The sequence below is a fragment of the Drosophila innubila genome (assembly GCF_004354385.1).
Source record: "Drosophila innubila isolate TH190305 chromosome 3L unlocalized genomic scaffold, UK_Dinn_1.0 0_D_3L, whole genome shotgun sequence".
NCBI lineage: Eukaryota > Metazoa > Arthropoda > Insecta > Diptera > Drosophilidae > Drosophila > Drosophila innubila.
This window is the reverse complement of record NW_022995376.1, coordinates 25001900-25026898: the sequence shown is the minus strand read 5'-3', so window position 1 is coordinate 25026898 and position 24999 is coordinate 25001900. Positions and strand designations below refer to the sequence as shown.

Here is a 24999-nt window from a genome sequence, read left to right as displayed (position 1 = left end):
ACCTATTTTAGCGTATTATTGTTAACGGCGCAACTTTGCTGGTGTTCCACAAGGTAGTGTACTGGGCCCTACACTTTACAGTTTGTTCACCCATGATATGCCCACGGCCACGGATGTTCAGCTTGATTGTTGTCAGGATCATTTAGTGGCATTCTTGCTAAGAGTTGTTGGATTTGTAATGCCACAGATATACTTCAAGAGTATCTTGCACGGTTCGAAAATTGGGCCATTGACTGGAACATTGGCATTAATGCGGATAAATGTGCCACTGTCAAGGAGAGACTCTTGTCCGGGGTTATTTCTTAATGACCAACTCAACAGTCCCTTGCGCACAGGTATCTTGGGGTTGTCCTGGATCTACGTCTGACCTTTGAAGGATCGCAGTCACGTGGCGATCGTCAAGTCTATTTGGTCAAAAGCCATGCGCATGAGATGGCTTCTCAACGCTGGAAATAAGCTCCCCTTAAAAAGCAAGGTACTAATCTTCAAACGTATCCTTGCCCCTATTTGGAGGTATGGGCTGCAGGTTTACGGCATTGCGGCCAAATGTCACGTGCATGATATAAGAGTCCTAAAGGACAAAATTCTTGGGAGGATGAGTAATGCGGATTGGTTTATTAGAGCACGTGAGCTGAGCAACAATCTCAAACTAGAGAGGAGTCACTAACAGGTCACTAACAAAAAAATCTAGTGGCAGTCACAAATTTAGTCCCCGCTCATACAAAAACATGACAGTTCATGACAGTTGAGTTTAAAATAGTGACTGCCGCTGTTGTTAGCGACTGTCGGAAGATCTGGAGCATATACTTATAGACGAATGGTCTGACCCGATAAGGGAGTTGCGGGGTCAGAGGAAAAATATGCATGTATTTTTGATTAAAGTATGCCTCTGAAGAATCGGTGCTGTGCACTGTGGAGCAGGAGATGGCCTCACGGCGCAGATAGCTCAGCTTCAGCCAGCAGGACTCACTGCTCTCGGTTAAAACGCTCATTGAGAGCATAGAGAACAACAAGCAGCAAGGCAAAACGGATGGGACTGAATCCCATTACACTCACCCATTACATCGCTACCTGAGTGTGGTACATTATTACTCCTGGAGGAAGCAATTATATCAATGACCCTCAAGCCGCTTAATCCAGTGGAACCCCCCCTGGCTCATCTTTAAATCTGAATATTATTTACAACAAGCTAGCGTACGGTTGTATATTTCAATTGCCAAAAGAAATTTCTAGAAAATAAATAAATTCTTAGAGAAGAAAGTTAAAGGGAGAACCTTTCGGAACGAGTTGTAAGGCACAACTGAGGCTGTCAAATTTCCAGTTCAGTAAAGTAAACTTCGACGTTCTGGCGATGACATTGAATCCAGTGTTGGTAAACCTGAGTATTCACAGTCAAATTTGTGGGTCGAGCTTGCTGCGTTCGACGAAAAATTGATTTCGAGCACAGCCAAAGTCTAATTCTAGTCGAACGCAACACGCTCGACCAACAAATATTAATAAATACTCTGCTTTACCAACACTACATTCAGTGCTATTGAATTTGTTGTTTAACAGCAGCTCTCATCATAAGAACGTCACCGAAGTTTACTTTACTGAACTGGAAATTTGGACAGCCTCAGCTGTGTTTTGCAACTCGTTCCGAAAGGTTCTCTCTTCAAATTTTTTCGTTTAATATTTGAATAATTTTCATTAAAGTGCATTGTGAAAATTAAAGTATATAAAGGGTGTCCCAAAATTAAAGAAAGATGTGAATTAAATAGTAAACACATTTTTTAGACTTTTTTTTAACAATAATAAAACAAATTAATTTCTTTTTATTCTTTCAGTTTTAAATTTAAATACTTTTAATTTAATTTATTTAATTTGACATTCCTAATGCTACAAGTACAAAAATGATTAACAAACCTATCAAGGTGAAAATGTGCTTTGTCGCGATGTTTTGACGCAAATTAGCGAAATAAAGTAGACAAATTTGATGAATATCGCAAGTACAAGATCAATATTCTGTTGATGCTTTACTATTTCCCAATTCAATTTATAAAAATCGAAATGTAAAATATAATTTTTTCACTAAGTATATATACAATATACAAATCAAAAAATTAGTTGTTCACTCAGTCACCAAGTACCAAAAACACTACATCATTTTATTTGAATATTTGCGACTATATACGGGTCCTAGATAATAGGTTGCCTTCTTATTTTAATGAAAATAAGGAAAAGCTCTATGTTTTCATGCAATCTAACGCCCGAATCCATACAAGCCGCCAAACAAAAACGATTTTAGAGAATGGGGTCAGTTAGAGCCGAATTATTGATAAGGTTGGCAGATTCAATGAAAAACGAATTTTTTATGTTGACAGGGGCCAATGATCTTCCATTGATATTTTTAAATTGTTTAGTACTTTAACCAAAAGTATCCTCTAATTTTGATATAGATTAAAATCTCATTTTTTGCTACAGTCGCTTCGCCCGCGGTGCTACAGTCGAGCATACTCGACTGCCGGAGACCCCGTACTTACTATAAAAAAAAGCAATGACCGCTAAAAATTCTAAAATATTTTGCTCACTTGACGCCCTTGCAGCGCGACTACTTGCTCCAATTTGAGCTGCTAAGGATGTCTAAGACCAGCATATTCCGTCAGTTAGGTTACGATTTTCGCCCGATCGGTCATATGACCGATCCGATTTGAACCAACTTCGATAAGGATGTATAAGACTAAATTAAATGAATATGTTATTCGTTTAGTTATGATATCTCATAAAACAAAAAAGTTTTTCATACTAAAACTTGACTTTCGCCCGATCGGTCCTATGACAGCTATATGATATAGTGGTCCGATCAGGATATATAGGTCAACACCCTCGGAGTATTGTCACCAAATTTGGTTGCTCTAACTTTTATAGTCTCGGAGGTAAAGGTGTTCAAATTAGTGTACCACAATTGTCGCGAATCTAATAGGCTCTAGTACCCATTTTTTGGGTTCCGAGCTAAACATCAAATTTGGTGAAGCAGAAGTGCTATGTGCAGTTGGAGGCACACAAGAATTTAGAATATCCCAAAAAAAAATTGCAGACAATGAATCCAAAAAAGGCGCACTCAATTTATTCACTAAATGGGTAGTCACAAATTGTAGACCCTTCAAAATCGCCAGTGACTCCGGCTTGGGGGAAATTGACACTTTTTTCATTTCCATGGGAGCCAAATTTGGTGAAAATAATGATACAAAATAAAATACATTGCAAAAGAGTGGTGCAAAATTAGTGAAATATTTCAAGAAATCTGGGAGCAACTTCATTTTCTCAACTAGTTAAAAGATACCTATTGGAATACCTATTATTACTTAAGTCCATCATCATAAACTGGAATGAAATCAGTCAAGTTTTGCAGGAAAATAACGCTTAAGAAAGACTCGGTGAACTTGGCTCATCTAAATTCCATGGTCGAAATGCTATCGTTGTTTGAAGAAGCTTTAAAAAAAACTTTAAGGCGTAAAGTACCCTACTATTCACCTTGTAATAGTACATGTTGACAATCTTTTGCGCAAATGTCCAATAATAAAAACGTTCGTAAAAAGTAATACATGTATTCCATAGAGAAATCTTCAAAGATTACGAATCCAAAAATTATTAAAATCGGGTAAAAATTGTGGGCGCGACAGCCTGTCAAATTTAACCAATTTTTCAGTGCGCGCACAAATGATCAAACTTTTTCAACTGAAAAGTTGCAGGTTAGCGTCTCTAACCATAGAGACATGGGACTTATAAACACAATACAACTTAGAAGCCTCAATATTGTGAATGGGATACCCTACTATATGTGTCGAATTGTCTACAAGTCTGGCTACGCAATGTCTTGCTACTTTCCAAACTCGAAGGCCGCTGAGAAATTCCAGTACTGGCTAAATCATGTGAATGACTTTGTCAAGAATGAGGACAAGACTCTGCCGTTGCAGACTGGGGCCGCAGTTCGAAAATCGTGGCAAAAAGCTTTAAATAAATTTATAAATTTTTAAAATCTCTTAACTGGTTCAAAAGATATGAATTTTGCAACGCAACATAAGTGGCGTTAATTGCCAATTTAAAATTTCTTAAAACAAAACTAAAAAAACTAACTTAACCTCTATGCATTACAACTTTTAAAGCCCCACGGGCCTGTTAATTGTTAGTCAATATACTGTACTGCCGTTTCGTTCACACTCACTATACTATATGCTTTTCACTCGCACTTTTGGCCAGCACTTTGCCGACGAGGCCCCCATATACTTATTCCATCATGCCAAAGGCCGCTGAGAACTTCCAGTACTTGTTAAATCATGTAAATGACTTTATTAAAGAGCTGCACAAAATGTTTTGAAATTCTACTTCACTGCTGTACAGTACTTCCAGACACTTTGTTCTAGTGTAGCTTTGACAGCAATGTTATATGTTCTAATATTTTGTTTTGAAATAGAACAAACAAAACAGAACATGAAAATTCTCATTACAGTGCTTGAGTTCTATTGGGAAGTAAAATTTCAAAACAAAACATGTTAGTATAGTAAAAAAATCGTAAAGTTTCTAGTGTACAGCGAGTGCACTAGAATATAGAGAAGTAATTAAACATCTCAACTTTTTTGTAGCCCTCTCTCTCTGTAGATTCACAGTAAGTGATATTGTGGCAAATTAAAGAAGTTATGGATGTCTTAGATGTAAGTTTAATTATTGAAAATATGTTAAATGATAAGATTTGCGTGTTTTTAGGAATCGTCAAGCGAATCAACCTCAACGGAACTAAGTGCTGTCGAACTACGACAAATTAAAGAAAAAGTATTGGCAGGCGAGTTCCAAATAAGCTCAAAGCGGGGTCGCAGCAAGGTTTGGAACATTTTTGGGAACATTGAAACCACGATTGGCGCTGAGATATCTGGGTATTTGGCTTGCCGAAAATGTGTTAATATTTATAAACACAACAAAAAAACAACTTCAAATTTGGTGAAACATAAGTGCTATGTGCTGTTGGAGACTCACAAGAACTTGGAATCTCCCAAAATAATTGCAGACAACGAAACCAAAAAAGTGGCACTTAATTTATTTACTAAATGGGTAGTCACAAATTGTAGACCCTTTAAAGTTAATCATATTATGTTTTTATAGCAAAATTGCGATACATAATAAAATAAAGAATGGCAAAGTCATCACTGTCTTTTTTTTAATCTTCTGAATATATTCTAATAAAAAAGTCGGTAGAGTGCGCCACAAAGTTGCCACTAAAAGCACCAAAATTTTGACGCACACTTCATCTTTGGCAATTTGTTTTGGGTATATTTGTGCCACCGAATACCGTTGTGTTCTACTTCAACAAGCTTCTAGATCTGTATGGCTCTAGTTATGTTGTGTTTTGAATGTTTTTGTTCTATTTGGCTTGTGTTCTATTAGTTCTATTGCTTGACGTATAGTATTTGTTCAAATATCAAAAACTTTTGACACTGAAGTATTTGTTTTGAATTTGAGCAGAGTACTTGTAAAACATAATTTTTGTGCTTGTGCAGCTCTTTATTAACTACTGTACAGTACTTTTACACACAAACTTAATTGTTCTAATATTTTGTTTTAAAATAAAACAAACACAACAGAATATGAAAAGTCTCCTTACATTGCTTGACAGTGCTTGAATTCTAGTCGGAAGTAAAGTTTCAAAACAAAACATGTTTGCATAGTAAAAATAGAGCAGCAAGGTTTGAAATATTTTTGGTAGTAATGAAATCACGACTGGCGTTAAAATATATGGTTATTTGGCTTGCCGAAAATGTGTCAACATTTATAAACACAACAAAAAACAATGGGGCTTCGCTCGCGGTGATGTACGAAAGGACTACTGTCGAGCCCACTCGACAGTTATATGCTCGCTACCCATATTTTGGCGGCAGTTAGATTTAATGACCATTAATTATATAAATAAATACTAAAAAAACTTCACTTCGAGCAGAGGCTTATTTTAATGGACACGTTACAATTTAAAAATGTTAAAATAAAAGAAAATTTAAAATACTAGCCATCAAACATACATAAATATATGCAAATTTAACATTTATAGATTAGCATAATTTAATGAACAATTGAATTAACAGAAGAAATGTATATTAACAAAAAAATAATTAACATAACATTCATATTACACGTCTAATAGCCTATTTCCGCGACCACTCACATTTGGCTCATTTGGTCACATTTGGATGTGGCTCATTTTTGGCTTTCCATGACCATTGTCATTAGCCCGAAATAAATCAGCTGTTCGGTGTTTGTTTTCATATTGAGTGCAAATAACAAAGTTAAAACCAGGGACTATAACTGTTATAAGGAATATCCAAAAAAGTCACTTTTAATGGTTATTTTAAGACTTTTATTTTATAAATACAAAATAATAGTTACTTTTATTAAATGAAAATTAAAATTAATCATTATTTTTTATTTTTATTTTATTAGTCTTTAGTAAGTCTTTCAAGTCTTTTTTGATGAATAATTTAAAAGTCTGTAAAGACTTCTATTTATGATTTTAAAATTTTAAAAGTCTCAAAAGACTTTTGTCATATGAAAAAATTTGAATATAAGTCTTTGTGAATATCTCGGCTTATTAAATAAAAAAAAACAAAATAAACATATTTTAAAAGAAACCTTAATAAATTAGTTAGCTAATTGCTTCATGACTTAAACGGTGCAGGATGTCGGGTGGTAAGCATACTCGGATAATGACGCATTATTTCTTAAGCCAAGGCTGAGACCCACAAATGTGCCAAAATATAAACTTTAGAATTGTGGACCAATTATACAATGGATCTTTTTATTTTATCTTTGATGAAAGATAACTAGCTCCCGCCTTCTACCGCCAATTTCCCACATTTTTAAATTGAAATATCTTTATTGGATTAAGAGATATGATAATTGCAAAAAAAATTGTGAATTGATCTTGCTGTGCGGCGAAAAAGAGCGTAGTTAGTTAGTAGAGGATAAAGGTTCATAGAATGTCGTATGTTTTACTGGTGTTGTAATTTTGAAAGTTTTATCTTGAGTATGAGCGAAGATATTGACAAAGACTTTTATTCAAAAGTTTTCAAATCGTAAAAGTCTTTAAAGACTTTTATTTTATTTATCAAAATAAAAGTTTTCAAAGTCTTTAAAGACTTTTATTCAAAAAAAAAATCAAAGACTCTTATAAAAGATTAATAAAATAAAAATCAATAATAATTATTATTCTAAATTTTTTTGATCACAAATAATTATTTAATGTGATTTACAAAATAAAGTCTTTAAATAACCATTAATTTTGATTTTTTTCTGTTATAAATCAAATAAAAGTTTATTAGCTGTTTGCAGAGATACACAAATAACAACAATTTTGGTACATTCAAAACAAAAATTGAACTTCTCCTCATGGCTGATTTTTTTTGTTGCTTTTTTGAACAATAATCATTATTTTCAGTCCATGGTTAAAACAATGCAAAACAATGAAAATAAAATCAACAAAGCCAAACTTTGGGCGACTTGGCAGGCAGTGACGACCAATGTGGACCATATGGGGCAGATGGATGATGAGGTGGAAGCGGAAATGGCAGAATTTTTTAATGAAATTGTGCTGCCACCTGCCATAAAGCCAACTATTCCAAAGTGTCCATCTGTACGAAAATTTGTAAGTATATATCAGTTATATCGTTGTCCGGCACAATAATATAACTATAATTGATGTACTATAGGAACGTCATGGAAAGTTTTGGGAGTGCGACGTGCCTAACAACTCGGTTGCATTTTTTAAGGAGAATTTTCGAGTGGAAAGGAATACATTCTAGATATTGACCGAGCGATTGAAGGGATTGGCAAAGCAAGACACAGTAATGCGGAAGGCCATTCCCTTAGAAAAGCGAATTGCCATAGCACTTTACACTCTGGGGTCATCGTCGGAGTATCGCTCTGTGGGCGGACTATTCGTCGTTTCGATTTCGACAGTTCTGCAGAAAACATTAGAAAAGCCCTTGCAAGACATGTTCATAACAAATAAAAATATATTAAAATTATTTACAAAAATATTATTTATTCATTTATTTATTTGAATTGCTCAAATGTTTTTCCAAGAGCTCCAGACACTTCTCCTGAAACCGCAGCGAGTTTTCATTACGCTCGGAGCCGCACCATCTCTTTTGTCCTCTTTTATTTGCCTCGATGGTGGCAGCGAGCTTGGGCAGACCTCAGCGCACTGAAATTCTCCTCCCACAGCTCCAAGAGAATGGCCTCATGCTGGCTGCTCCACAGAATTGCTGGTTTCCTTTGCTTGCTCATCTGAAAAAAGAAACGTTTTAAATATATTTTGAAAATCCAATTGGCGCAAATTTTATACTTACATTTTCATTCAACAAATCAGCTGATTATAGTGAAGATTGTTTCATTTTTCACGTGCTCATCGATAAACATCGCGTGTTCGATAGAAAAATACTGAAATTCGCAGGGGCGAATGGGAAAAAATCGGCTCATTCATTATGGATGATCAAAATGATCATCCGGAATTTGTACTGAAATGAAGCCCACATTCGGGCCAGATGATAAATGAGCCAAGTGTGCTGTCGTGGAAATAGGCTATAACATAAGTTATACTATGTTAATATAACATTGATGTATCATGTATAACTAAAATTATATTAAGTTATTATAACATTAACATAACATGCTGTTACCCCCACCCCCCCACACAGTGCGTACCACATCGTGCAAAGCGAAACTTAATATTTGCTTAATATTATTATTTATTATCCGATCGCAATGAAATTTTCAGCATACATCATAAAGATGGTAATCTAGATATGTGTTGAACTTGAAATCTCTACCTATTAAATTGGCCTTGAATTTGGATATTTTAGTTTTTTGTCGATTGCAGGAAAAATTCTAAAGCAATTCTGCGTGCGCTACAAAGCAGTATTGTCAGCAAATTCGGTAGCTCTAGCTGTTACAGTCTCTGAGATCCAGGTGATTATGTGTCCACCATATATCATATTTCCTCAAATATCTTCTCTGTTTATTAACCGATCTCAATGAAATTTTCAGCACACCTCAGGACTCCCCCCATCCTGGGTGCCAAGTCTCAAGACTGTAGCTCTAAAATTGCTCTTGTTATTTGATTTTATATAATTGACGTGGGCGGAAGTGGGCGTGGCAAAATTTTAAAATAAACTCAACCCTCGGAGTATTGTCACCAAATTTGGTTGCTCTAACTTTGTAAATTGTAGACCCTTCAAAATCGCCAGTGACTCCGGCTTGGGGGAAATTGACACTTTTTTCATTTCCATGGGAGCCAAATTTGGTGAAAATAATGATAAAAAATAAAATACATTGATAAAATTTCGAATATGTGCAAGAGTGGTGCAAAATTAGTGAAATATTTCAAGAAATCTGGGAGCAACTCTTATTTATTTAATAATACTTATTTAAGTCCATCATCATAAACTGGAATGAAATCAGTCAAGTTTTGCAGGAAAATAACGCTTTAGAAAGACTCGGTGAACTTGGCTCATCTAAATTCCATGGTCGAAATGCTATCGTTGTTTGAAGAAGCTTTAAAAAAACTTTAAGGCGTAAAGTACCCTACTATTCACCTTGTAATAGTACATGTTGACAATCTTTTGCGCAAATGTCTAATAATAAAAACGTTCGTAAAAAGTAATATATGTATTCCATAGAGAAATCTTCAAAGATTACGAATCCAAAAGTTATTAAAATCGGGTAAAAATTGTGGGCGTGACAGCCTGTCAGTGCGCGCACAAATGATCAAATTTGTTCAACTGAAAAGTTGCAGATTAGCGTCGCTAACCATAGAGCCATGGGACTTATAAACACAATACAACTTAGAAGCCTCAATATTGTGAATGGAATACCCTACTATATGTGTCGAATTGTCTACAAGTCTGGCTACGCAATGTCTTGCTACTTTCCAAACTCGAAGGCCGCTGAGAAATTCCAGTCCTGGCTAAATCATGTGAATGACTTTGTCAAGAATGAAGACAAGACTCTGCCGGGTTATCTGCCCAACGTTGCACACTGGGGCCGCAGTTCGGAAATCGTGGCAAAAAGCTTTAAATAAATTTTTAAAATCTCTTAACTGGTTCAAAAGATATGAATTTTGCAACGCAACATAAGAAATGGCCCCACATTTCTGAGGACAATTCCTAGTACCGTGGCGTTTGTGTTAATTTGATCAACAATAATCAACAAGCCGAAATTTTGTACTGTGATTATAGCAACACGGAGGTAGTTTCCCTCGAAATAATTTTTGTGAAACCAAGAGATAATTTTCTAAAATTATATAAGCTTTTCTACATTTTCAGGCGATGCCCCCTTAATACAGGATTCATTTTTCATTAAATTGCTACTTCTAGGACCTTTGGCAAAAAAATCAATGTGTTTTTTATTGAGCTTGACCCTGTCCATAACAACAAGTTGATTTACGATGTCAAGTTAATTAACCACCAAGTCGTAGCTTTTGAGCCACCCAACAGGCGCGAGGATATTCCGAGATGCTATCGGTGTCAGGAGTTTGGCCAGACCCGATCTTACTGCTGGAAGGCATTGAAATGTGCTAAATGCGGAGGTCCTCATGACGCTAAGGAAGATGCCATATGCCCAGCTAAGAGCCAAGACTAGTGATGTTAAAAATGTATCGAAATATCGACAACTCAATTTTCGCGAAAGCGATTATCGAGACTTCAACTCGATTATTTTTTGACGATCTATCGAGTTGAATACATCGATTTCCATGAAAAATCGACAACTCACTGGGACTTGTTCTACGTAGTTAATTTGTAGAATTCAGTTTGGTCGTTCAATTTTGGTCAAACGACCGTAGTAAATAACCTGCCTTGTCAATCGTTATTTTGTGACGAACAATATAATTTAAAAAAAAAATTACATTACAAATTTTGAGGCATGAAAAGGCTTTCGTCACTAGACTTTTACCTCGTAAGGAGGTTTCTTTGGAAGTTATGATATCTCATAAAACAAAAAATGTTTTTCATACTAAGACTTGATTTTCGCCCGATCGGTCTTATGACAGCCATATGATATAGTAGTCCGATTTGAACCCACTTCGGTAAGGACTAACTTAAATGTATATTGTATAACTTTGGTTAGGATATCTCAAAACAAAAAAATTTTTCAAACCAAGACTTTCTGTATTTTACGGTGAATCGCCTTTAAAACGCACAACAAAAAGACTTCGAGACATACAGTAGGCTATTCTTTTCAAAATATTTTGTGTAGTTTTTCATAACTCCCGTGGCTCTGTGGTAACAGACGCTAGCCTGCCACATTTTCAGTCTTGAAATCGCTATCTGAGTGTGGTACATTATTGCTCCTACTTTCCGGTTCCCTGGAAGGAAGCAGTTGTATCAATGACCCTCAAGCCGCTTAATCAAGGTAACACCCCTGGCTCATCTTTAAATCTGAATATTATTTACAATACAAAAAGCCAGCGTACGGTTGTATATTTCAATTGCTAAAAGAAATTTCAAGAAAATAAATAAATTCTTAGAGAAGAAAGTTAAAGGGAGAACCTTTCGGAACGAGTTGCAAATCACAACTGAGGCTGTCCAAATTTCCAGTTCAGTAAAGTAAACTTCGACGTTCTGGCGATGACATTGAATGCAGTGTTGGTAAAGCAGAGTATCCACAGTCAAGTTTGTTAGTCGAGCATGTTGCGTTCGACGAGAATTCGAATGTGCATGGCGTGTTTTTTTTTAGGTTTCCTAGAAAGTAAATAAAAATAATAACGCTGAAAAATACATATTTTCTAAATTGAAAAATTGATGGCTGGCTTAAATCTTAGACCGTGAATGGTAAATGTCCATTGGTTCGGTTCCCTCACAAATAATTAAATAAAAGAACCCCAACTAGGCGGTGATTTATCATGAATATAATCTTTGAATTTTCCATTCAAGTTTGTCATTTTTTTTTTGTTTCTTTGTGCCATCGCCGAATCCAAGCTGACGTTGCTGTTTTAAAATTGAAATAAGATTAAAATGTACATGTAGAATTTGTATTTTAATTGTTGGCTTTCTTGTTTGACGACATTTTACGCATTAGTTGCTTAAAACAATTGTAGGCGGCGATTATTCTTGTGTGTACTGCTGTAACTGTCTTCTCCTTCATGACATTTAGTCGTACTCTTTGCAACGTATCAAATCTGTAAAGGATCTTGGTGTCTTATTTGATTGCAAATTATGCTTCAATATACACATCTCCACTGTAGTTAATGACGCCCAAGGAGTACTTGGTTTCATTAAACGTTGGTCGAAAGAATTTATTGATACTTTCACCACTAAACTTCTTTTCGTCTCCTTAGTTCGTCCCATCCTGGAATACTGTTGGAGCCCAGAATCGAATTGAATCAGTTCAAATGCAATTCTTGCTTTTCCCCTTACGTGGTTTTAACTGGGATCCCAGCCTCATCATTTATAATATTTGCATACCCCAGTTATAATTTTAATTTTTTTCGTTACAGTTCATAATTTATATTTAATTTTGTTTTTAATCTTTACCTTAATTTATATGCTTGGTAATTTTTTTCTTTGCCGACTGCTGTTAGTCGTGCATAAATAAATAAATAAAAACTAATGCAACATTTCGTCAAAACTCACTATGCTACCTTAAGTTGCAAGAGATATCTAGTGTTCTCTGTCTCTCGCAATAACTCAAGAATACACGCACGACAATCGATTAGTGCATAACTCTTTTCTCAAACCGCCGTCGAACATAATTTTGGCACGTACGCCATGTCAAACCTCACGCATCATTTCTGCATCGAACTAATAAGCATAACAAAGCGTTCTTGACAATTAACACGAGAACTCAATTGTCTCATACTGTGACACTCATAATTTAGACCCGACAAATATATCGGACAAACTTAAGATATTTTATATTAAATGCATTTTAAATTGAAATATCTTAATTGGCTTAAAAGATAAGATTATTGTAATATTAGAAAAGCGTTGGTAGTTACTAACAAATAATTGTTCATAGATATCTTAATTATTATTTTTTGTTTAATTTTGAAAAACTCATTTTGAATATTAGCGGAAATATTCACATAGACTTGTACTCAAAAATTTTAAAAAAAAAATAAAAGTCTTTCAAGGAAAGAAAAAAAGTGAAATATAACTTTTTACCGAAATAGTTGTTTCGTGACGTACCGAATCCGATATGTCTTTCGGATTGATTCTTAGAAATAAAAAATTTAAATATAAATGTGCAGCTAAATTTTGGAAGCGATATTATCAGCTTTGCGCCAGAAATTATACACGTAATTTTTACATACTTATGTAAGGGTGTCAATATATCTGAATTGTTTAACGGTATCTCATATTTAATTTTTTCAAGTTAAAATGTTTTAAACGGCTGTTATATTATAATTTATCACTTCTCTGTTGTTTAATCGAGGAGTTACATTCAACTGTATCTAAAATCAATATATTATGTCCTTTACAGTCCAATCTGATGTCAGGTTAATAACTGTCATTAAAGGATGACAATAATTTATAAAGCCCCCACTCATATTACAAACAACATCAAAACCTGTTTAATGGAGACAATGATGCAAATGTCTAGGGAAAAAATCTGATAAACTCCCCTGATTGTAAATATTAACAGAGCAAAATGCTTACTAAATCGATTTGCCGTTTTAGAGACAAAACGCAAAGTGTAAACAAATCCAACTGGCCGCAAAACTAATAAATTTTAGATAACAACAAAATTGGAATTAAGCTCTAGTGTAAATAAACACTTAAGTTTATTTACTCGAGATATGGACGAAAAACAACAGACGATGACGAAAAAGATGATAGATGATTAAAAGTAAATCAAGTGGTACAATTGAAAAAAGATTGATGTAAATTTTTGATACAATTTAGTTTATTACTTTAATATTCATTTGCATTGACAAAACCGCAAATTGAAATTAAAGATTTTGCAAGAATTTTGTTGAAACAGTTTATCACATTTAAATGAAAATCGAAAACTGGTTCTTTAATTGACGTAAATTTCATGATGCAGATGTTGCTGAATTGCTGAAGCGGAAACCGGACAACCAAAAACTTATTCAATATTTAATTTTATATGTAAATCCAAGCGATAGTCAACAACGTGTTGGCTGACTTTTTACTCCTCTTTGCAAATGTCAAGAGTGGCAAAAAGTAGAAGAAGATGAAGAAGAAATAACTAAGAAACTCGAAATAGACAATGACAACTCAAAAAGGTCTCTAGTCGTATGCGAATGACAAGCAGCAGAAACAACAACAACAACTACAACAACAACGCCAAAAAAAGAAACACTTTGGCACACTTTAAAGTTGAGGCGACGACGTTGGCAGTTCGTCACGCCTTTAGACGCCTTACTGTCATTTAGTCGCCGCAGTCTATGGGCCATTATTGTTTTTAATTTGGCTTTAAACTGATCAAGGTCGCTGCGATGAAAAAGCGGCTTTAAATTGGAACGACAAGACGTCAGAGACGACATTTAACCACATGCAGAAAAAAATGGGGGTAATCAGCATTATTGGCTAGTCGAAATCCGTATACACTCGAGGAGTGAATTAAAAAGCGATTTATAAAGATATTCCCAAATAATAGATCTAATAAACCTTTAGAAAAATAAAGACTTAAACAATTATTTTAACTTTTTTCTAAATATATAAAGCAACCTGCCAACACATCATCGTGTTTTGCTATCAACTAGATATAAACCGGTTGCATTATACTACAAATATCCCCAAAAATTTCGGAAATACGATTGTCAACCACGTTTGGGCCAAATTTGATACTAATTGAGTTCGGTAATTTCGAATTTATGTTTATTTAATTTTTGAATTCAATAATTTTGAAGTTGTATGTGGAAATTGATACATTTGTTTTGCAAGTTAGTCTATAAAGATAAAGATAAAGTTTGATACTATAATAAAGAGAAGTTTTTTTACCCCTCTTCGTTGCCTTGGTAAGTGGTAAATGCAAATGAAATGCTGCACTAAATGTGTGTGCAGCTTTAGCCTTTCCTCTGTGTCACACATATATATTTACAGAACATAAGTATATAGTATAAGTATAAAATATTTAAGTGGGCACGCCCAGAGAGACGACAGGCAAGACAGACCTTCTGGAATTTGCTAAACGAAGCGATCAAAGCTGAAGTCTTAAAGGCAAGAATTTCATTTGCATACTCGTAATGGGCAGCAAATGTCGGTGAATGGCATCCACACTTGCATTCCACATTCAGTCAGTAAGCTCAACAGCTCAACTGCAGACGCTGCTACTCACCACGACGCAAACACTTTACCCCTCACTGCTGCCATTTTGCATATAAAAGAGTGGCGCATGCGTGCCGCACTTCTCTCTTTTTTGGGCGACAGTCAAGTCACGAGCGACGACGAAGACAACGACGCTTGTGCAACCGAAGTACCGAGTAAAGCCGATTTAAAGCTCCAACGTGTGGATCGTGTTGCTGGCCCCTCTGTGTGTTTGCTAACTGTAAAAAAGCTCTCGATACTCACCACGCTGCGGCGCCCAACTGCAGATCAGCACTAACAACAAAGAGTCGACGTCAACGTCGACGTCAACATCGCCGCTCTGCCCGCCGCGTGTAATAAAAGAAGCAAATTTGAGTTGGTTTTGGGCCTTTGGCGTCAGCTTCGAGAAATTGTGCGCGACAACGTTGCAAACAGTGTAAATGGAGCTTTGATAGCGAACGGAAGGACAAACCTGCTGCTGCTGCTATTTCTGCTCTTGCTGATCTCAACTCGAGTGTTTTTTAACCTAGTGTTTTTCAATAATCAGATAAATACTGAATACAAATAATTGAAACTGTGCGTGTATAATTATATCTCTAGACATCGTACAAAATGGCAAAACTTTTTGTAGTTTTTGCCGTTTTGGCTTTGGCGGCCATTGGTGCAGGTAAGCAAAAAAGCATTTTAAAAAAATACAAACAAGAAATAAATTACAAAATTCAGTTAAGTATACATTTATGTATAGTATTCAGCTATGGACTTGGAGTTTTATAATTGCTGCCTCATGCAATTTGCATTTTGTCCAGCGGAAGTTGTCTGTCAATTATAAAAAAAAAACTGGCCTTCAAAAAGCTGAAAGAAAAATAAACTACTAAAACAGAAAACTGAAAGCTGACAGTTGGAACATTGCAGTTTACATGAACGACCGTTGCAGCCTGCTTGTAACCTTGATTATGCAAAAAAGGATGCACTGACAATTGGCTAACAACAACAACAACAACAACATACACAACGACAGCTTGTTGTGCTCGCAAAACAACTTTCATTTATGTAGGGCTTGAGTAAATCCTGAGATGCCAACATAAAGCGGCATTCAATACAACTTGAATTCAACTTTTATTTCATTCAACTTCAATTCAATTCGATTCGATTCGACTTTAAGCTCATGCGACTCTCGACATTCGACATTTGTGGAATGCATTTGTTCACTTGACGGGTGATCGATCAATATGCGATATTACTGACTTACCAGTATGTTGTAGTTGCCCTGTGGTATCTAGCCACCTGTCAATTAACTCTTAACAGTTATGCAAATGTGGCAACTACGAGCATGTCTTTCTTTTTGTGCAACTCTTGTTGCCAACTGTGACTGTGAAATGTCAAAGTTATAGCCAAGCGCTGCAAGTTTTTATTTCTATTTATTATTATTTTGATTTGAAACTTTTGGCCTGCGGCTTATAGAGCTGTCTGTCTGTCGGTCCGTCTGTCTATATTTCTGTCCGTCTGTAGTGGGTTCTTTGCATTGGTATTGGTGACATCGTATTTCATAATGGCAAACTTGTTTTGGCCAACCCCAAGAGGTACAACCAGCTAGACGACATGCCGTTAGCCCCAGTCTACATCTACATATGCTTTATGTCTATATCCATGTATATACAATATATATATATTTATATATATACATAAATATCTTTGTGTTGTTGTTGTTTTGCTTTGTGTAACAGGAAGTGCCAGCCAAATGACGTGGACCAACCCACATTTGTAATACCAAATGCACTTCGGTTTTAGCTGAAATTCTTCCGGTTTTGCAACCATAAACAGATTTATCAACTAGGCTGTAAATTTATTGAATTTTCTATAGTATTAACAACAAATTCAAATACTTAAACTAAAATTGAATAGACGAACTTGTACCTTATTCTGAATTCAATTACTTATTATATCGTTAGTAACTTAAATTTAATATCAAACAACAGATATAACTTTAAGAGGGACCTTTTAAGTATTTCCTCTCTGACCACGACTTTCAATTCAAATTCATTAAAATATAATTGATTTTTCTAGAGTGCGTTTTTTTAAGTGTAATGTTTGTTTCTCTTCCATTTGCAGCTAATGCCGCTGAAGAACGTGTTAAGCGACAGGCAACCACCGAGGAGCCCAAGAAGGAGGAGTCTTTTGAGAAGGAGCTGTGCAAAGACAAAGATGCCGGCGAGTGGTTCCGTTTGGTAGCCGGCGAAGGCGACAACTGTCGCGATGTCATTCAGTGCACCTCATCGGTAGGTTCCACTCAAACATATCCTAGAGCAGGGGTGGGCAGACAAAGTCTACAACTGCAATGTGGTCAGCGCATCGACTCGAAGCAGAGCATTTGCTGTGTTGCAGTTGTTGTTGTTTATTACTGCTGAACTTTGCCAAACTGTTGCCCTAAGTCCAACTGGAGTATCATTTAACATTTAGTCGTTTCTCTTTTTTGCTTTTTGATTTACAGGGTCTGCAAGCCATTCGTTGTCCGGCCGGTTTGTACTTCGATATTGAGAAGCAGACCTGTGACTGGAAAGAGTCCGTAAAGAACTGCAAGAGCAAGAACAAGGAACGTCGTGTGAAGCCTCTGCTCCACACGGATGAGCCTCTGTGTCAGGATGGTTTCCTGGCCTGCGGTGATGGCAACTGCATTGAGCGCGGTCTCTTCTGTAACGGCGAGAAGGATTGCTCAGATGGCTCTGATGAAAATACTTGCGGTAAGTACAAGAAAACATCGAAGAAAGCGAGAGTTGGCTACATTAACATGAATATTAGAGAGATCATAAAGAAGAGACTCGAGAAAAATAAATATACTCCTGAGTGGCACTAGAGTTTCGGCTTCTTAAGTATTCAATGATTCATATTATATGACTTCAATAATTCGAAATGATTCAGCAAGACCGTCGAGTGATTTACGCTGCCATTACACAGGATTGGCTACAAAGCCGATATTACCCCATCAGCTGGGCAAGAAAATAATATAAAAAAGACAAGTTGAAACTGAAATTCAAATCTTCAAGTGGCATACATTTGTATGGCTCGTGAATTTCTTTGAGTAACTCTGTTTAAGCCAGAGTCTGAGTCTGAGTCGAAGACGGAGTCGCACCTTAAAACCGGTCGGCGGCATTTAACATTAAGTTTCCAGTTGTCTATGGAACTACTCTCGAAATCTCCGACAAAACTATGTAAGACACAAGTGTTTGACAGTCCAGACTCTATAGGATGCATGCGGGAAGGGGACTCCCTCATTTTTTTTTTTTTTTTTTTTTATTTTGGGTGCTTTAGACCGCCTACGTGTAGCGCAGGTCTTGCAACAAAGTAGAGACTCGTTTCGTAAAGCCCTTCAGAGATATCTTAAGTCCATAGAAATCGGCTTGATTTCCAAAGAGTTTCTTATATTTTTCTTTTGTTTTTTGATGGAAATGTCAAGTGTAAAACGAAAGAAAATGTTAGAAAAAAATACGAACTTTGAGCTGATCTCATCAGTGATCCATACAAGAAAAAAAACTGGGCTGGGTCGTGCATCGTTTTGCATCATCACATTGACTCGAGTCGGAGCAGTTTAAGCTAAAGTCACACAGATCTCACATGCAACATGTTAAATGTTAAATAAATTAATAATTAATGTTAACCTTGGACTTAAAAGAAATAAAAACTAAAGCAAATGCTCTCAGCATGGGACTGAGCTACCGAATATCGAATGCCGAATGCCGAATGCTGAAAGACAGTCAAAAGGCGGTTCAGAGCCCGTTCGATTCATGTGTAAATTAAGCTTACATAATCGGCTTAAATCGTTGTATTTTTAGCAATTGCAAAAAGCCAAGCAACAAAAGACTTGTTATTTATTTATTTATTATTATTATTATTTCTGTTGTTGGATATTTTTTTTATATATAGCTATCTTAAAAACCGCAACTAATTTTAAATAACAACTAAGTGGAGTCTTTCTTTGTGTCTGCCTTCTTCGCCTCTTGCTACCTTTTTGCCTTTGGCTTTTTTTTATAATTTTTTATTATTTTTTCTTATTTGATTTGTGTCTGTGTTTACGTTAACAATTTGCAAAACACGATACCGACATTTCTCAAGAGGTGACCGCATATAAATGTGCATTAATGAGCAAATCAAATGCCAAACAATAAGCCAAGAAATAATGACCATAAATGCCGCTAGCCGGCCAATTCTAAGGCCTTCTCTATACAAATGTACAAGTGGATTATAGATCGTAGATTGTACTTGTGTTGTAGCTTATAAATCGCAGATCGTGTCTAGTTTAATGCGAAAATTTGCACGTTTAGAAGCCAGTGGCGTTAACGACGACGATGACGTTTGGCGGCAACTTAACAAATGCCCAACGAAGCATTAACTTGTAAACAATTTGAAATTGAATTTGAAATTAAATAATAGTGCCATTTGAATTACCTCCCAGAAGACGGAGCCATCCATATGGCAATAAGGAAGCCACGGTATGAGCCAATTTAAATGGCCCCCATCAATAAAAAAAGTGAGCAACAAAGCGTCGAAGCGAGAAATGTCGATTGTTACGCTCAGATAGACTAGGAAAAGTATTTATAAGGCAAACAAAACAATTAACAATAATCCAGTTAGAATACTTTAGTCGGGGCTTAATAGAAGATACCCTGTAGCACAACTCGGCTGTTGCTGATGGAAATTCTGTTAAAAAATATTCTTTAAAACAAAATTAAACATTTCTGTTGAGATTAAATAGCAGATCACAAGTTGGATTCCTGAAGCTGATCAAAAATATATCATCTATAAAAATATTTTTTGAATTAACACAATAAAATATTTTACAAAGTCCATTATACCACTTTTATACATGCTAAAGAGTATTTTGATATTGATCTAATACTAGCAACACTTTTTTAATTTTCGCTAACTCGGTAACATTCATTTTAAACTTATTTTTTAATTATATTTTGAGTCACTTATTACAATAATCCCTTAGGATAGTACAAAATTTGAAAATTAAAAGCGTCCCACAAAAGAGTGTCTCGCATTCAATGTCTTTCGACCCAAAGCTATTTAGTGTCTCATCTTTGTAAAATGTTGTTTTAACAAATATTACTTAACGGTATTTCCGAGAATTCACCTATTGATATCCCTCATTTAAACCAACTCGAAACCACTTGCAATTCAGTTCAGCACTTGGTCGACTTTATCACGTAATCTGCTATTAGCTGTGAACATCATCTTGAACAAAACGTAAGACGCTTAATAGGCCAGCTTACATTTCGCTCTTTGATGGCTAAAAGCATACTCAGCATAAATAAAAACGAATAACTGGGGAAAAAACAGAAACAGCAGAAACGAGAGGCAGACAATGAAATTGCAGGAAAACTAAAGACAAACCCTAAAGTGGCTTAAATGTCAGGGAATATTCAGAGCTGGAGCCGTGTGTGCAACCGGTTCGATGCTCGATGACATAACACTTGGCTTTAACGACAGATTATTGGCAACATGAAATGCCTACAGTGGTTGTAATTTAGTGTAGCAGAGAGTGAGAGGGCCGGGCAAAGGCAGAGTGATAAAAGGTCAGCCGGAGACAAAAGCCGGGTGCGACCTACTTGCAAAAAACCAATTCGGAAACGTAAAACCAAAAGTAAAAAAAAGCTATCCAAAGCTGTGTTTCTTTTTTAAATTTTTTTTTTATTTGCCTGGCCTTTGCGTGTCTCGTTGGCATTTCACTTTGGCAAGTGCCAAACAAAAATTACGTCAAAAAAAATTTCTTTGTTTAAAAACTTTCGCAGTTGATTTATGATGATGAGGGACTTGGACTGCGAATGCTTCATGCAAGTGCAAGGCTTACAAATGACGCTGGCAAATACTTACGAATAATATGAATGGTCGTATATATTCAATTGTAATTTGCATATGGCCGCTAATGAATGGCAAACACGTGGGCGCAATGAGGATGACCAGAGGAATGAGATAGACAGACAGTTAGAGAAGCTTAGGAGAGTAGATTGAAGACTGAAAGCCTCTTCTGCCCAGACATGGGCCAGGTGAACGTTAGCTGCATACCAAAATAGTTACCAACTCAGAGTTACCAGCTCTTCGCTTGATTGACGACCACAACATGGCTTAAAGAAAAATTCAAAATAATATTAAACAATATTTCGAGATACTGAAATTGTGCAGACATTTTCCATTCACTTTGCGTTTTGGTGACGGCGGTTTTCCCGGCGCTTAGGTGATTTGTGATTGGTTTTCCAGGCCCGACGGTAAAGTTCATTGAACTAACTGAACCGCCCATTTACAGTTAGCTAATTGTTTTAAATATTTATCCGTAAAGTTGATTGAACTTTACCGTAAACAGAATACAAATTGTTCGATTACACTGAGAGAAATATGTATATATAGAAAGTTACTTATGTATTTGGCAACCAAAAAGATCGAATGGATAAAGATTGATATAGAAGAATTGCATGATTTGTTTAAAAAAAAGGGTTTACCCTTTTAAATAAATGGAAAGTATTTTGAATGTAAACGCGATCTGATTAATTTTCCCACATATTTTAAAAGAAATATTTTTGCTTTGGATTTGATTATAGATTATAGCCCTCTTTTTCAAAAAAAATGGTATTACATTTCAAAAGAGATTTTGCCACATATTCAGGAAAGGTTTTTTGTATTCTGAAAGGCAATCGCCATTGAGAACAATTCAAATCGAGTCATTCTTTTAAAATATTTTAATTTTATTAATCGATAGATACGTTTTCTGTGTGTGTAGAATTCCTTTTTTATAAAATCCCTTTCTTTGTTTTTTTTTTATTTATTTACAGACATCGATAATGATCCAAATCGTGCCCCACCCTGTGATCCCGTTGTGTGCGTGTTGCCCGATTGCTTCTGCTCGGAAGACGGTACTTCGATTCCCGGAGATCTGCCCGCCAAGGATGTGCCCATGATGATCACGATCACTTTCGATGATGCCATCAACAACAATAATATTGAGCTGTACAAGGAGATGTTCAAGGGTCGCAAGAACCCCAATGGCTGCGACATCAAGGCCACCTATTTCGTATCCCACAAGTATTCCAACTATTCAGCGATACAGGAGACTTCACGCAAGGGACACGAGATTGCTGTCCACTCGATCACTCACAACGACGAGGAGCGTTTCTGGTCGAATGCGACGGTTGATGACTGGGCCAAGGAAATGGCCGGCATGAGGATTATCATTGAGAAGTATGCCAATATAACGGACAACTCGGTTGTGGGTGTGCGTGCTCCCTATCTGCGTGTGGGAGGCAACAATCAGTTCACCATGATGGAGGAGCAGGCTTTCCTTTATGATTCCACCATCACGGCTCCCCTGTCGAATCCCCCATTGTGGCCCTACACCATGTACTTCCGTATGCCACATCGTTGCCACGGCAACCTGCAGAGCTGCCCCACGAGATCGCATGCCGTGTGGGAGATGGTCATGAATGAGTTGGATCGTCGTGAGGATCCAGTCAACGATGAGTATCTGCCTGGCTGTGCTATGGTCGATTCCTGCTCGAACATCCTGACTGGTGATCAGTTCTACAATTTCCTCAATCACAATTTCGATCGCCATTACGATCAGAATCGTGCACCTTTGGGACTGTACTTCCACGCCGCTTGGTTGAAGAACAATCCCGAGTTCCTCGACGCCTTCCTCTACTGGATCGATGAGATCTTGGCCAATCACAATGATGTGTACTTTGTGACCATGACACAGGTGATACAGTGGATGCAAAATCCACGCACCATCAGCGAGGTCAAGAACTTCGAGCCCTGGAGGGAGAAGTGCGTCGTTGAGGGTAAGCCAGCCTGCTGGGTGCCCAATGCCTGCAAGCTCACTTCCAAGGAGGTTCCCGGGGAGACCATCAATCTGCAGACCTGCGTCCGATGCCCCAACAACTACCCATGGGTCAATGATCCCACTGGCGATGGTTTCTTCTAAGTCAGCCTGAGTTAAAGCAGGACATCGAGAGAGTGAGAGAGTGAGAGAGAGAGAGAGAGAGCGTTAGCATCCAAGCAGCCCTAATCCAAATTCCTACAGCCACCTAAAGTACCCAACTCTTATTATTGTTTCAATTAAATCAAGACTTTTTACATTATACTTTTATTTTTGACTGCGCCGCGTTTTAAAACGCAACAAAAACGCGCCTGGCTAAGTCTCTGCTGTGTTACGTTATTAAAAAACCAATTAAAACAAAAAAAAAAAAACAAAACAAAACAGTTACAACAAAATTTACAAGAAACGAACAAGATGAAGATGAAAACTGCAAGCAGAAACTGATTTTTGTAGTTTTACGTTAATTTGTATGTGTATATTTAAAAATACCTAATAAAAATAAAAAACGACAAATTTAAAAAACAAAAAAAAAGATTTAAAAAACGAAAAGTATGTTTCATCATTTTGATTATTTGTGATGCTAATCTTGGGTAGCAGCAACCATAAAAATGCTATTATAATGCATAGGAGGTGTATTTGATGAGTTTGGCAACTGTTTCTTTTAAACCTGCACCCAGCACAACTACAACAACAGCAACAAAAACTACAATCAACCCAATTTGTGTGCGCTACCCACTGACTTACTAACCAGTTTTATATTATCCCAACAAAAAAAAAACAAACAAATTTAAATAACAAAACGCGTTTTGGATTTCGGTTTTCAGTTTCGATTTCAGTTTTATGTGCATTATTTCATATGTAAATTTAAGTTTTTTCCTTTTTATTATCATTTCCTAGACTGGTTATAAAGTGAAGCAACCGGTCTAGAATTGGGCACACTTATACATACACATACTATATATAATAAATATTTATTTTAAAATGCAAAATTAAGGCTTATTAACTAATTTTTGTTGCTAATTAATATGCGCACAAATGAATGCTATATTCATACTTGGCAACAGATTCTTGATTCATGGGGAATCTTTCGATATACCTCGCTGGCACAATATGCAATTATAACAAATCAGATACACCCACACACACGCATACACACACTCAATACACGTCGATAATTAGTTTGAGACATTGCAAATTTCTATGGACAAGGAGGGAATTACCAAAAATAATATGTGTACCTACATAAATTTATATGCTTTTCAAATTTTTCTGCACACACTCTGAATAAATAAATTATTAATAAATAAACACACTCGTACTTAGACAATTTGAGTCTATGTAGGTGTATTTTGCTGTTTTTGCGCTAATTTTTGACGCATTAATAAGTTTTATCACCAATCAAGGTAAACGGCATCGATGACAGCGAAAATAAGTGAGAGTGCTTCAATCAAGCATGCACGACTAGCATATCACTTCGGACGGCAGTTCGCGCTAGTGACGAAAGCAGCACGAAGGGTGCGAACGGCGACTAGCAATGTATACAGCTAATATTGAAAATTTGCCACGACTGTCCGATAAGATCGAGCTATATACCGATCGAAAGGCTTAGTCCTAACTTACAAAACGGCATACTTAAACTTTTTCTAACTAATAAGCGAAGTATTCTTATAATCCGCATGCTCTTAGAATATCAGCATATTGGCTTCCTATAACCCTTTGTCTGTGGAAACAAGTTTCATCTACTTCACGAGTATCTGTGTGCAAATATGTGTTTATGTATGCATATATGTACGTCTGCGTATGTGTGTTGGGTAAACTTTTACTTTTGCTGAGGTGAAC

The 24999-nt window shown here is 36.3% G+C and overlaps 1 protein-coding gene across 1 annotated transcript; it reads left to right on the top strand.

Moving 5' to 3' along the window:
- Positions 1–15479: 15479 nt before the first annotated feature.
- On the top strand, positions 15480–23566 carry LOC117788067. The gene is made up of 4 exons (XM_034626734.1): positions 15480–15960; positions 17403–17569; positions 17782–18031; positions 22118–23566. Exons 1-4 carry the CDS (start codon positions 15906–15908, stop codon positions 23263–23265), a joined length of 1620 nt encoding a protein of 539 aa, XP_034482625.1. The 5' UTR covers positions 15480–15905; the 3' UTR covers positions 23266–23566.
- The last annotated feature ends 1433 nt before the right edge of the window (positions 23567–24999 follow it).

Excerpts from the sequence above, each read along its gene's own strand:
- LOC117788067 (XM_034626734.1), top strand. The coding sequence starts at position 15,906 with ATGGCAAAACTTTTTGTAGTTTTTGCCGTTTTGGCTTTGGCGGCCATT. Across the intron at positions 15,961-17,402 it reads TTTGGCGGCCATTGGTGCAG|CTAATGCCGCTGAAGAACGT; the intron begins GTAAGCAAAAAA and ends TTCCATTTGCAG. Across the intron at positions 18,032-22,117 it reads CTCTGATGAAAATACTTGCG|ACATCGATAATGATCCAAAT; the intron begins GTAAGTACAAGA and ends ATTTATTTACAG.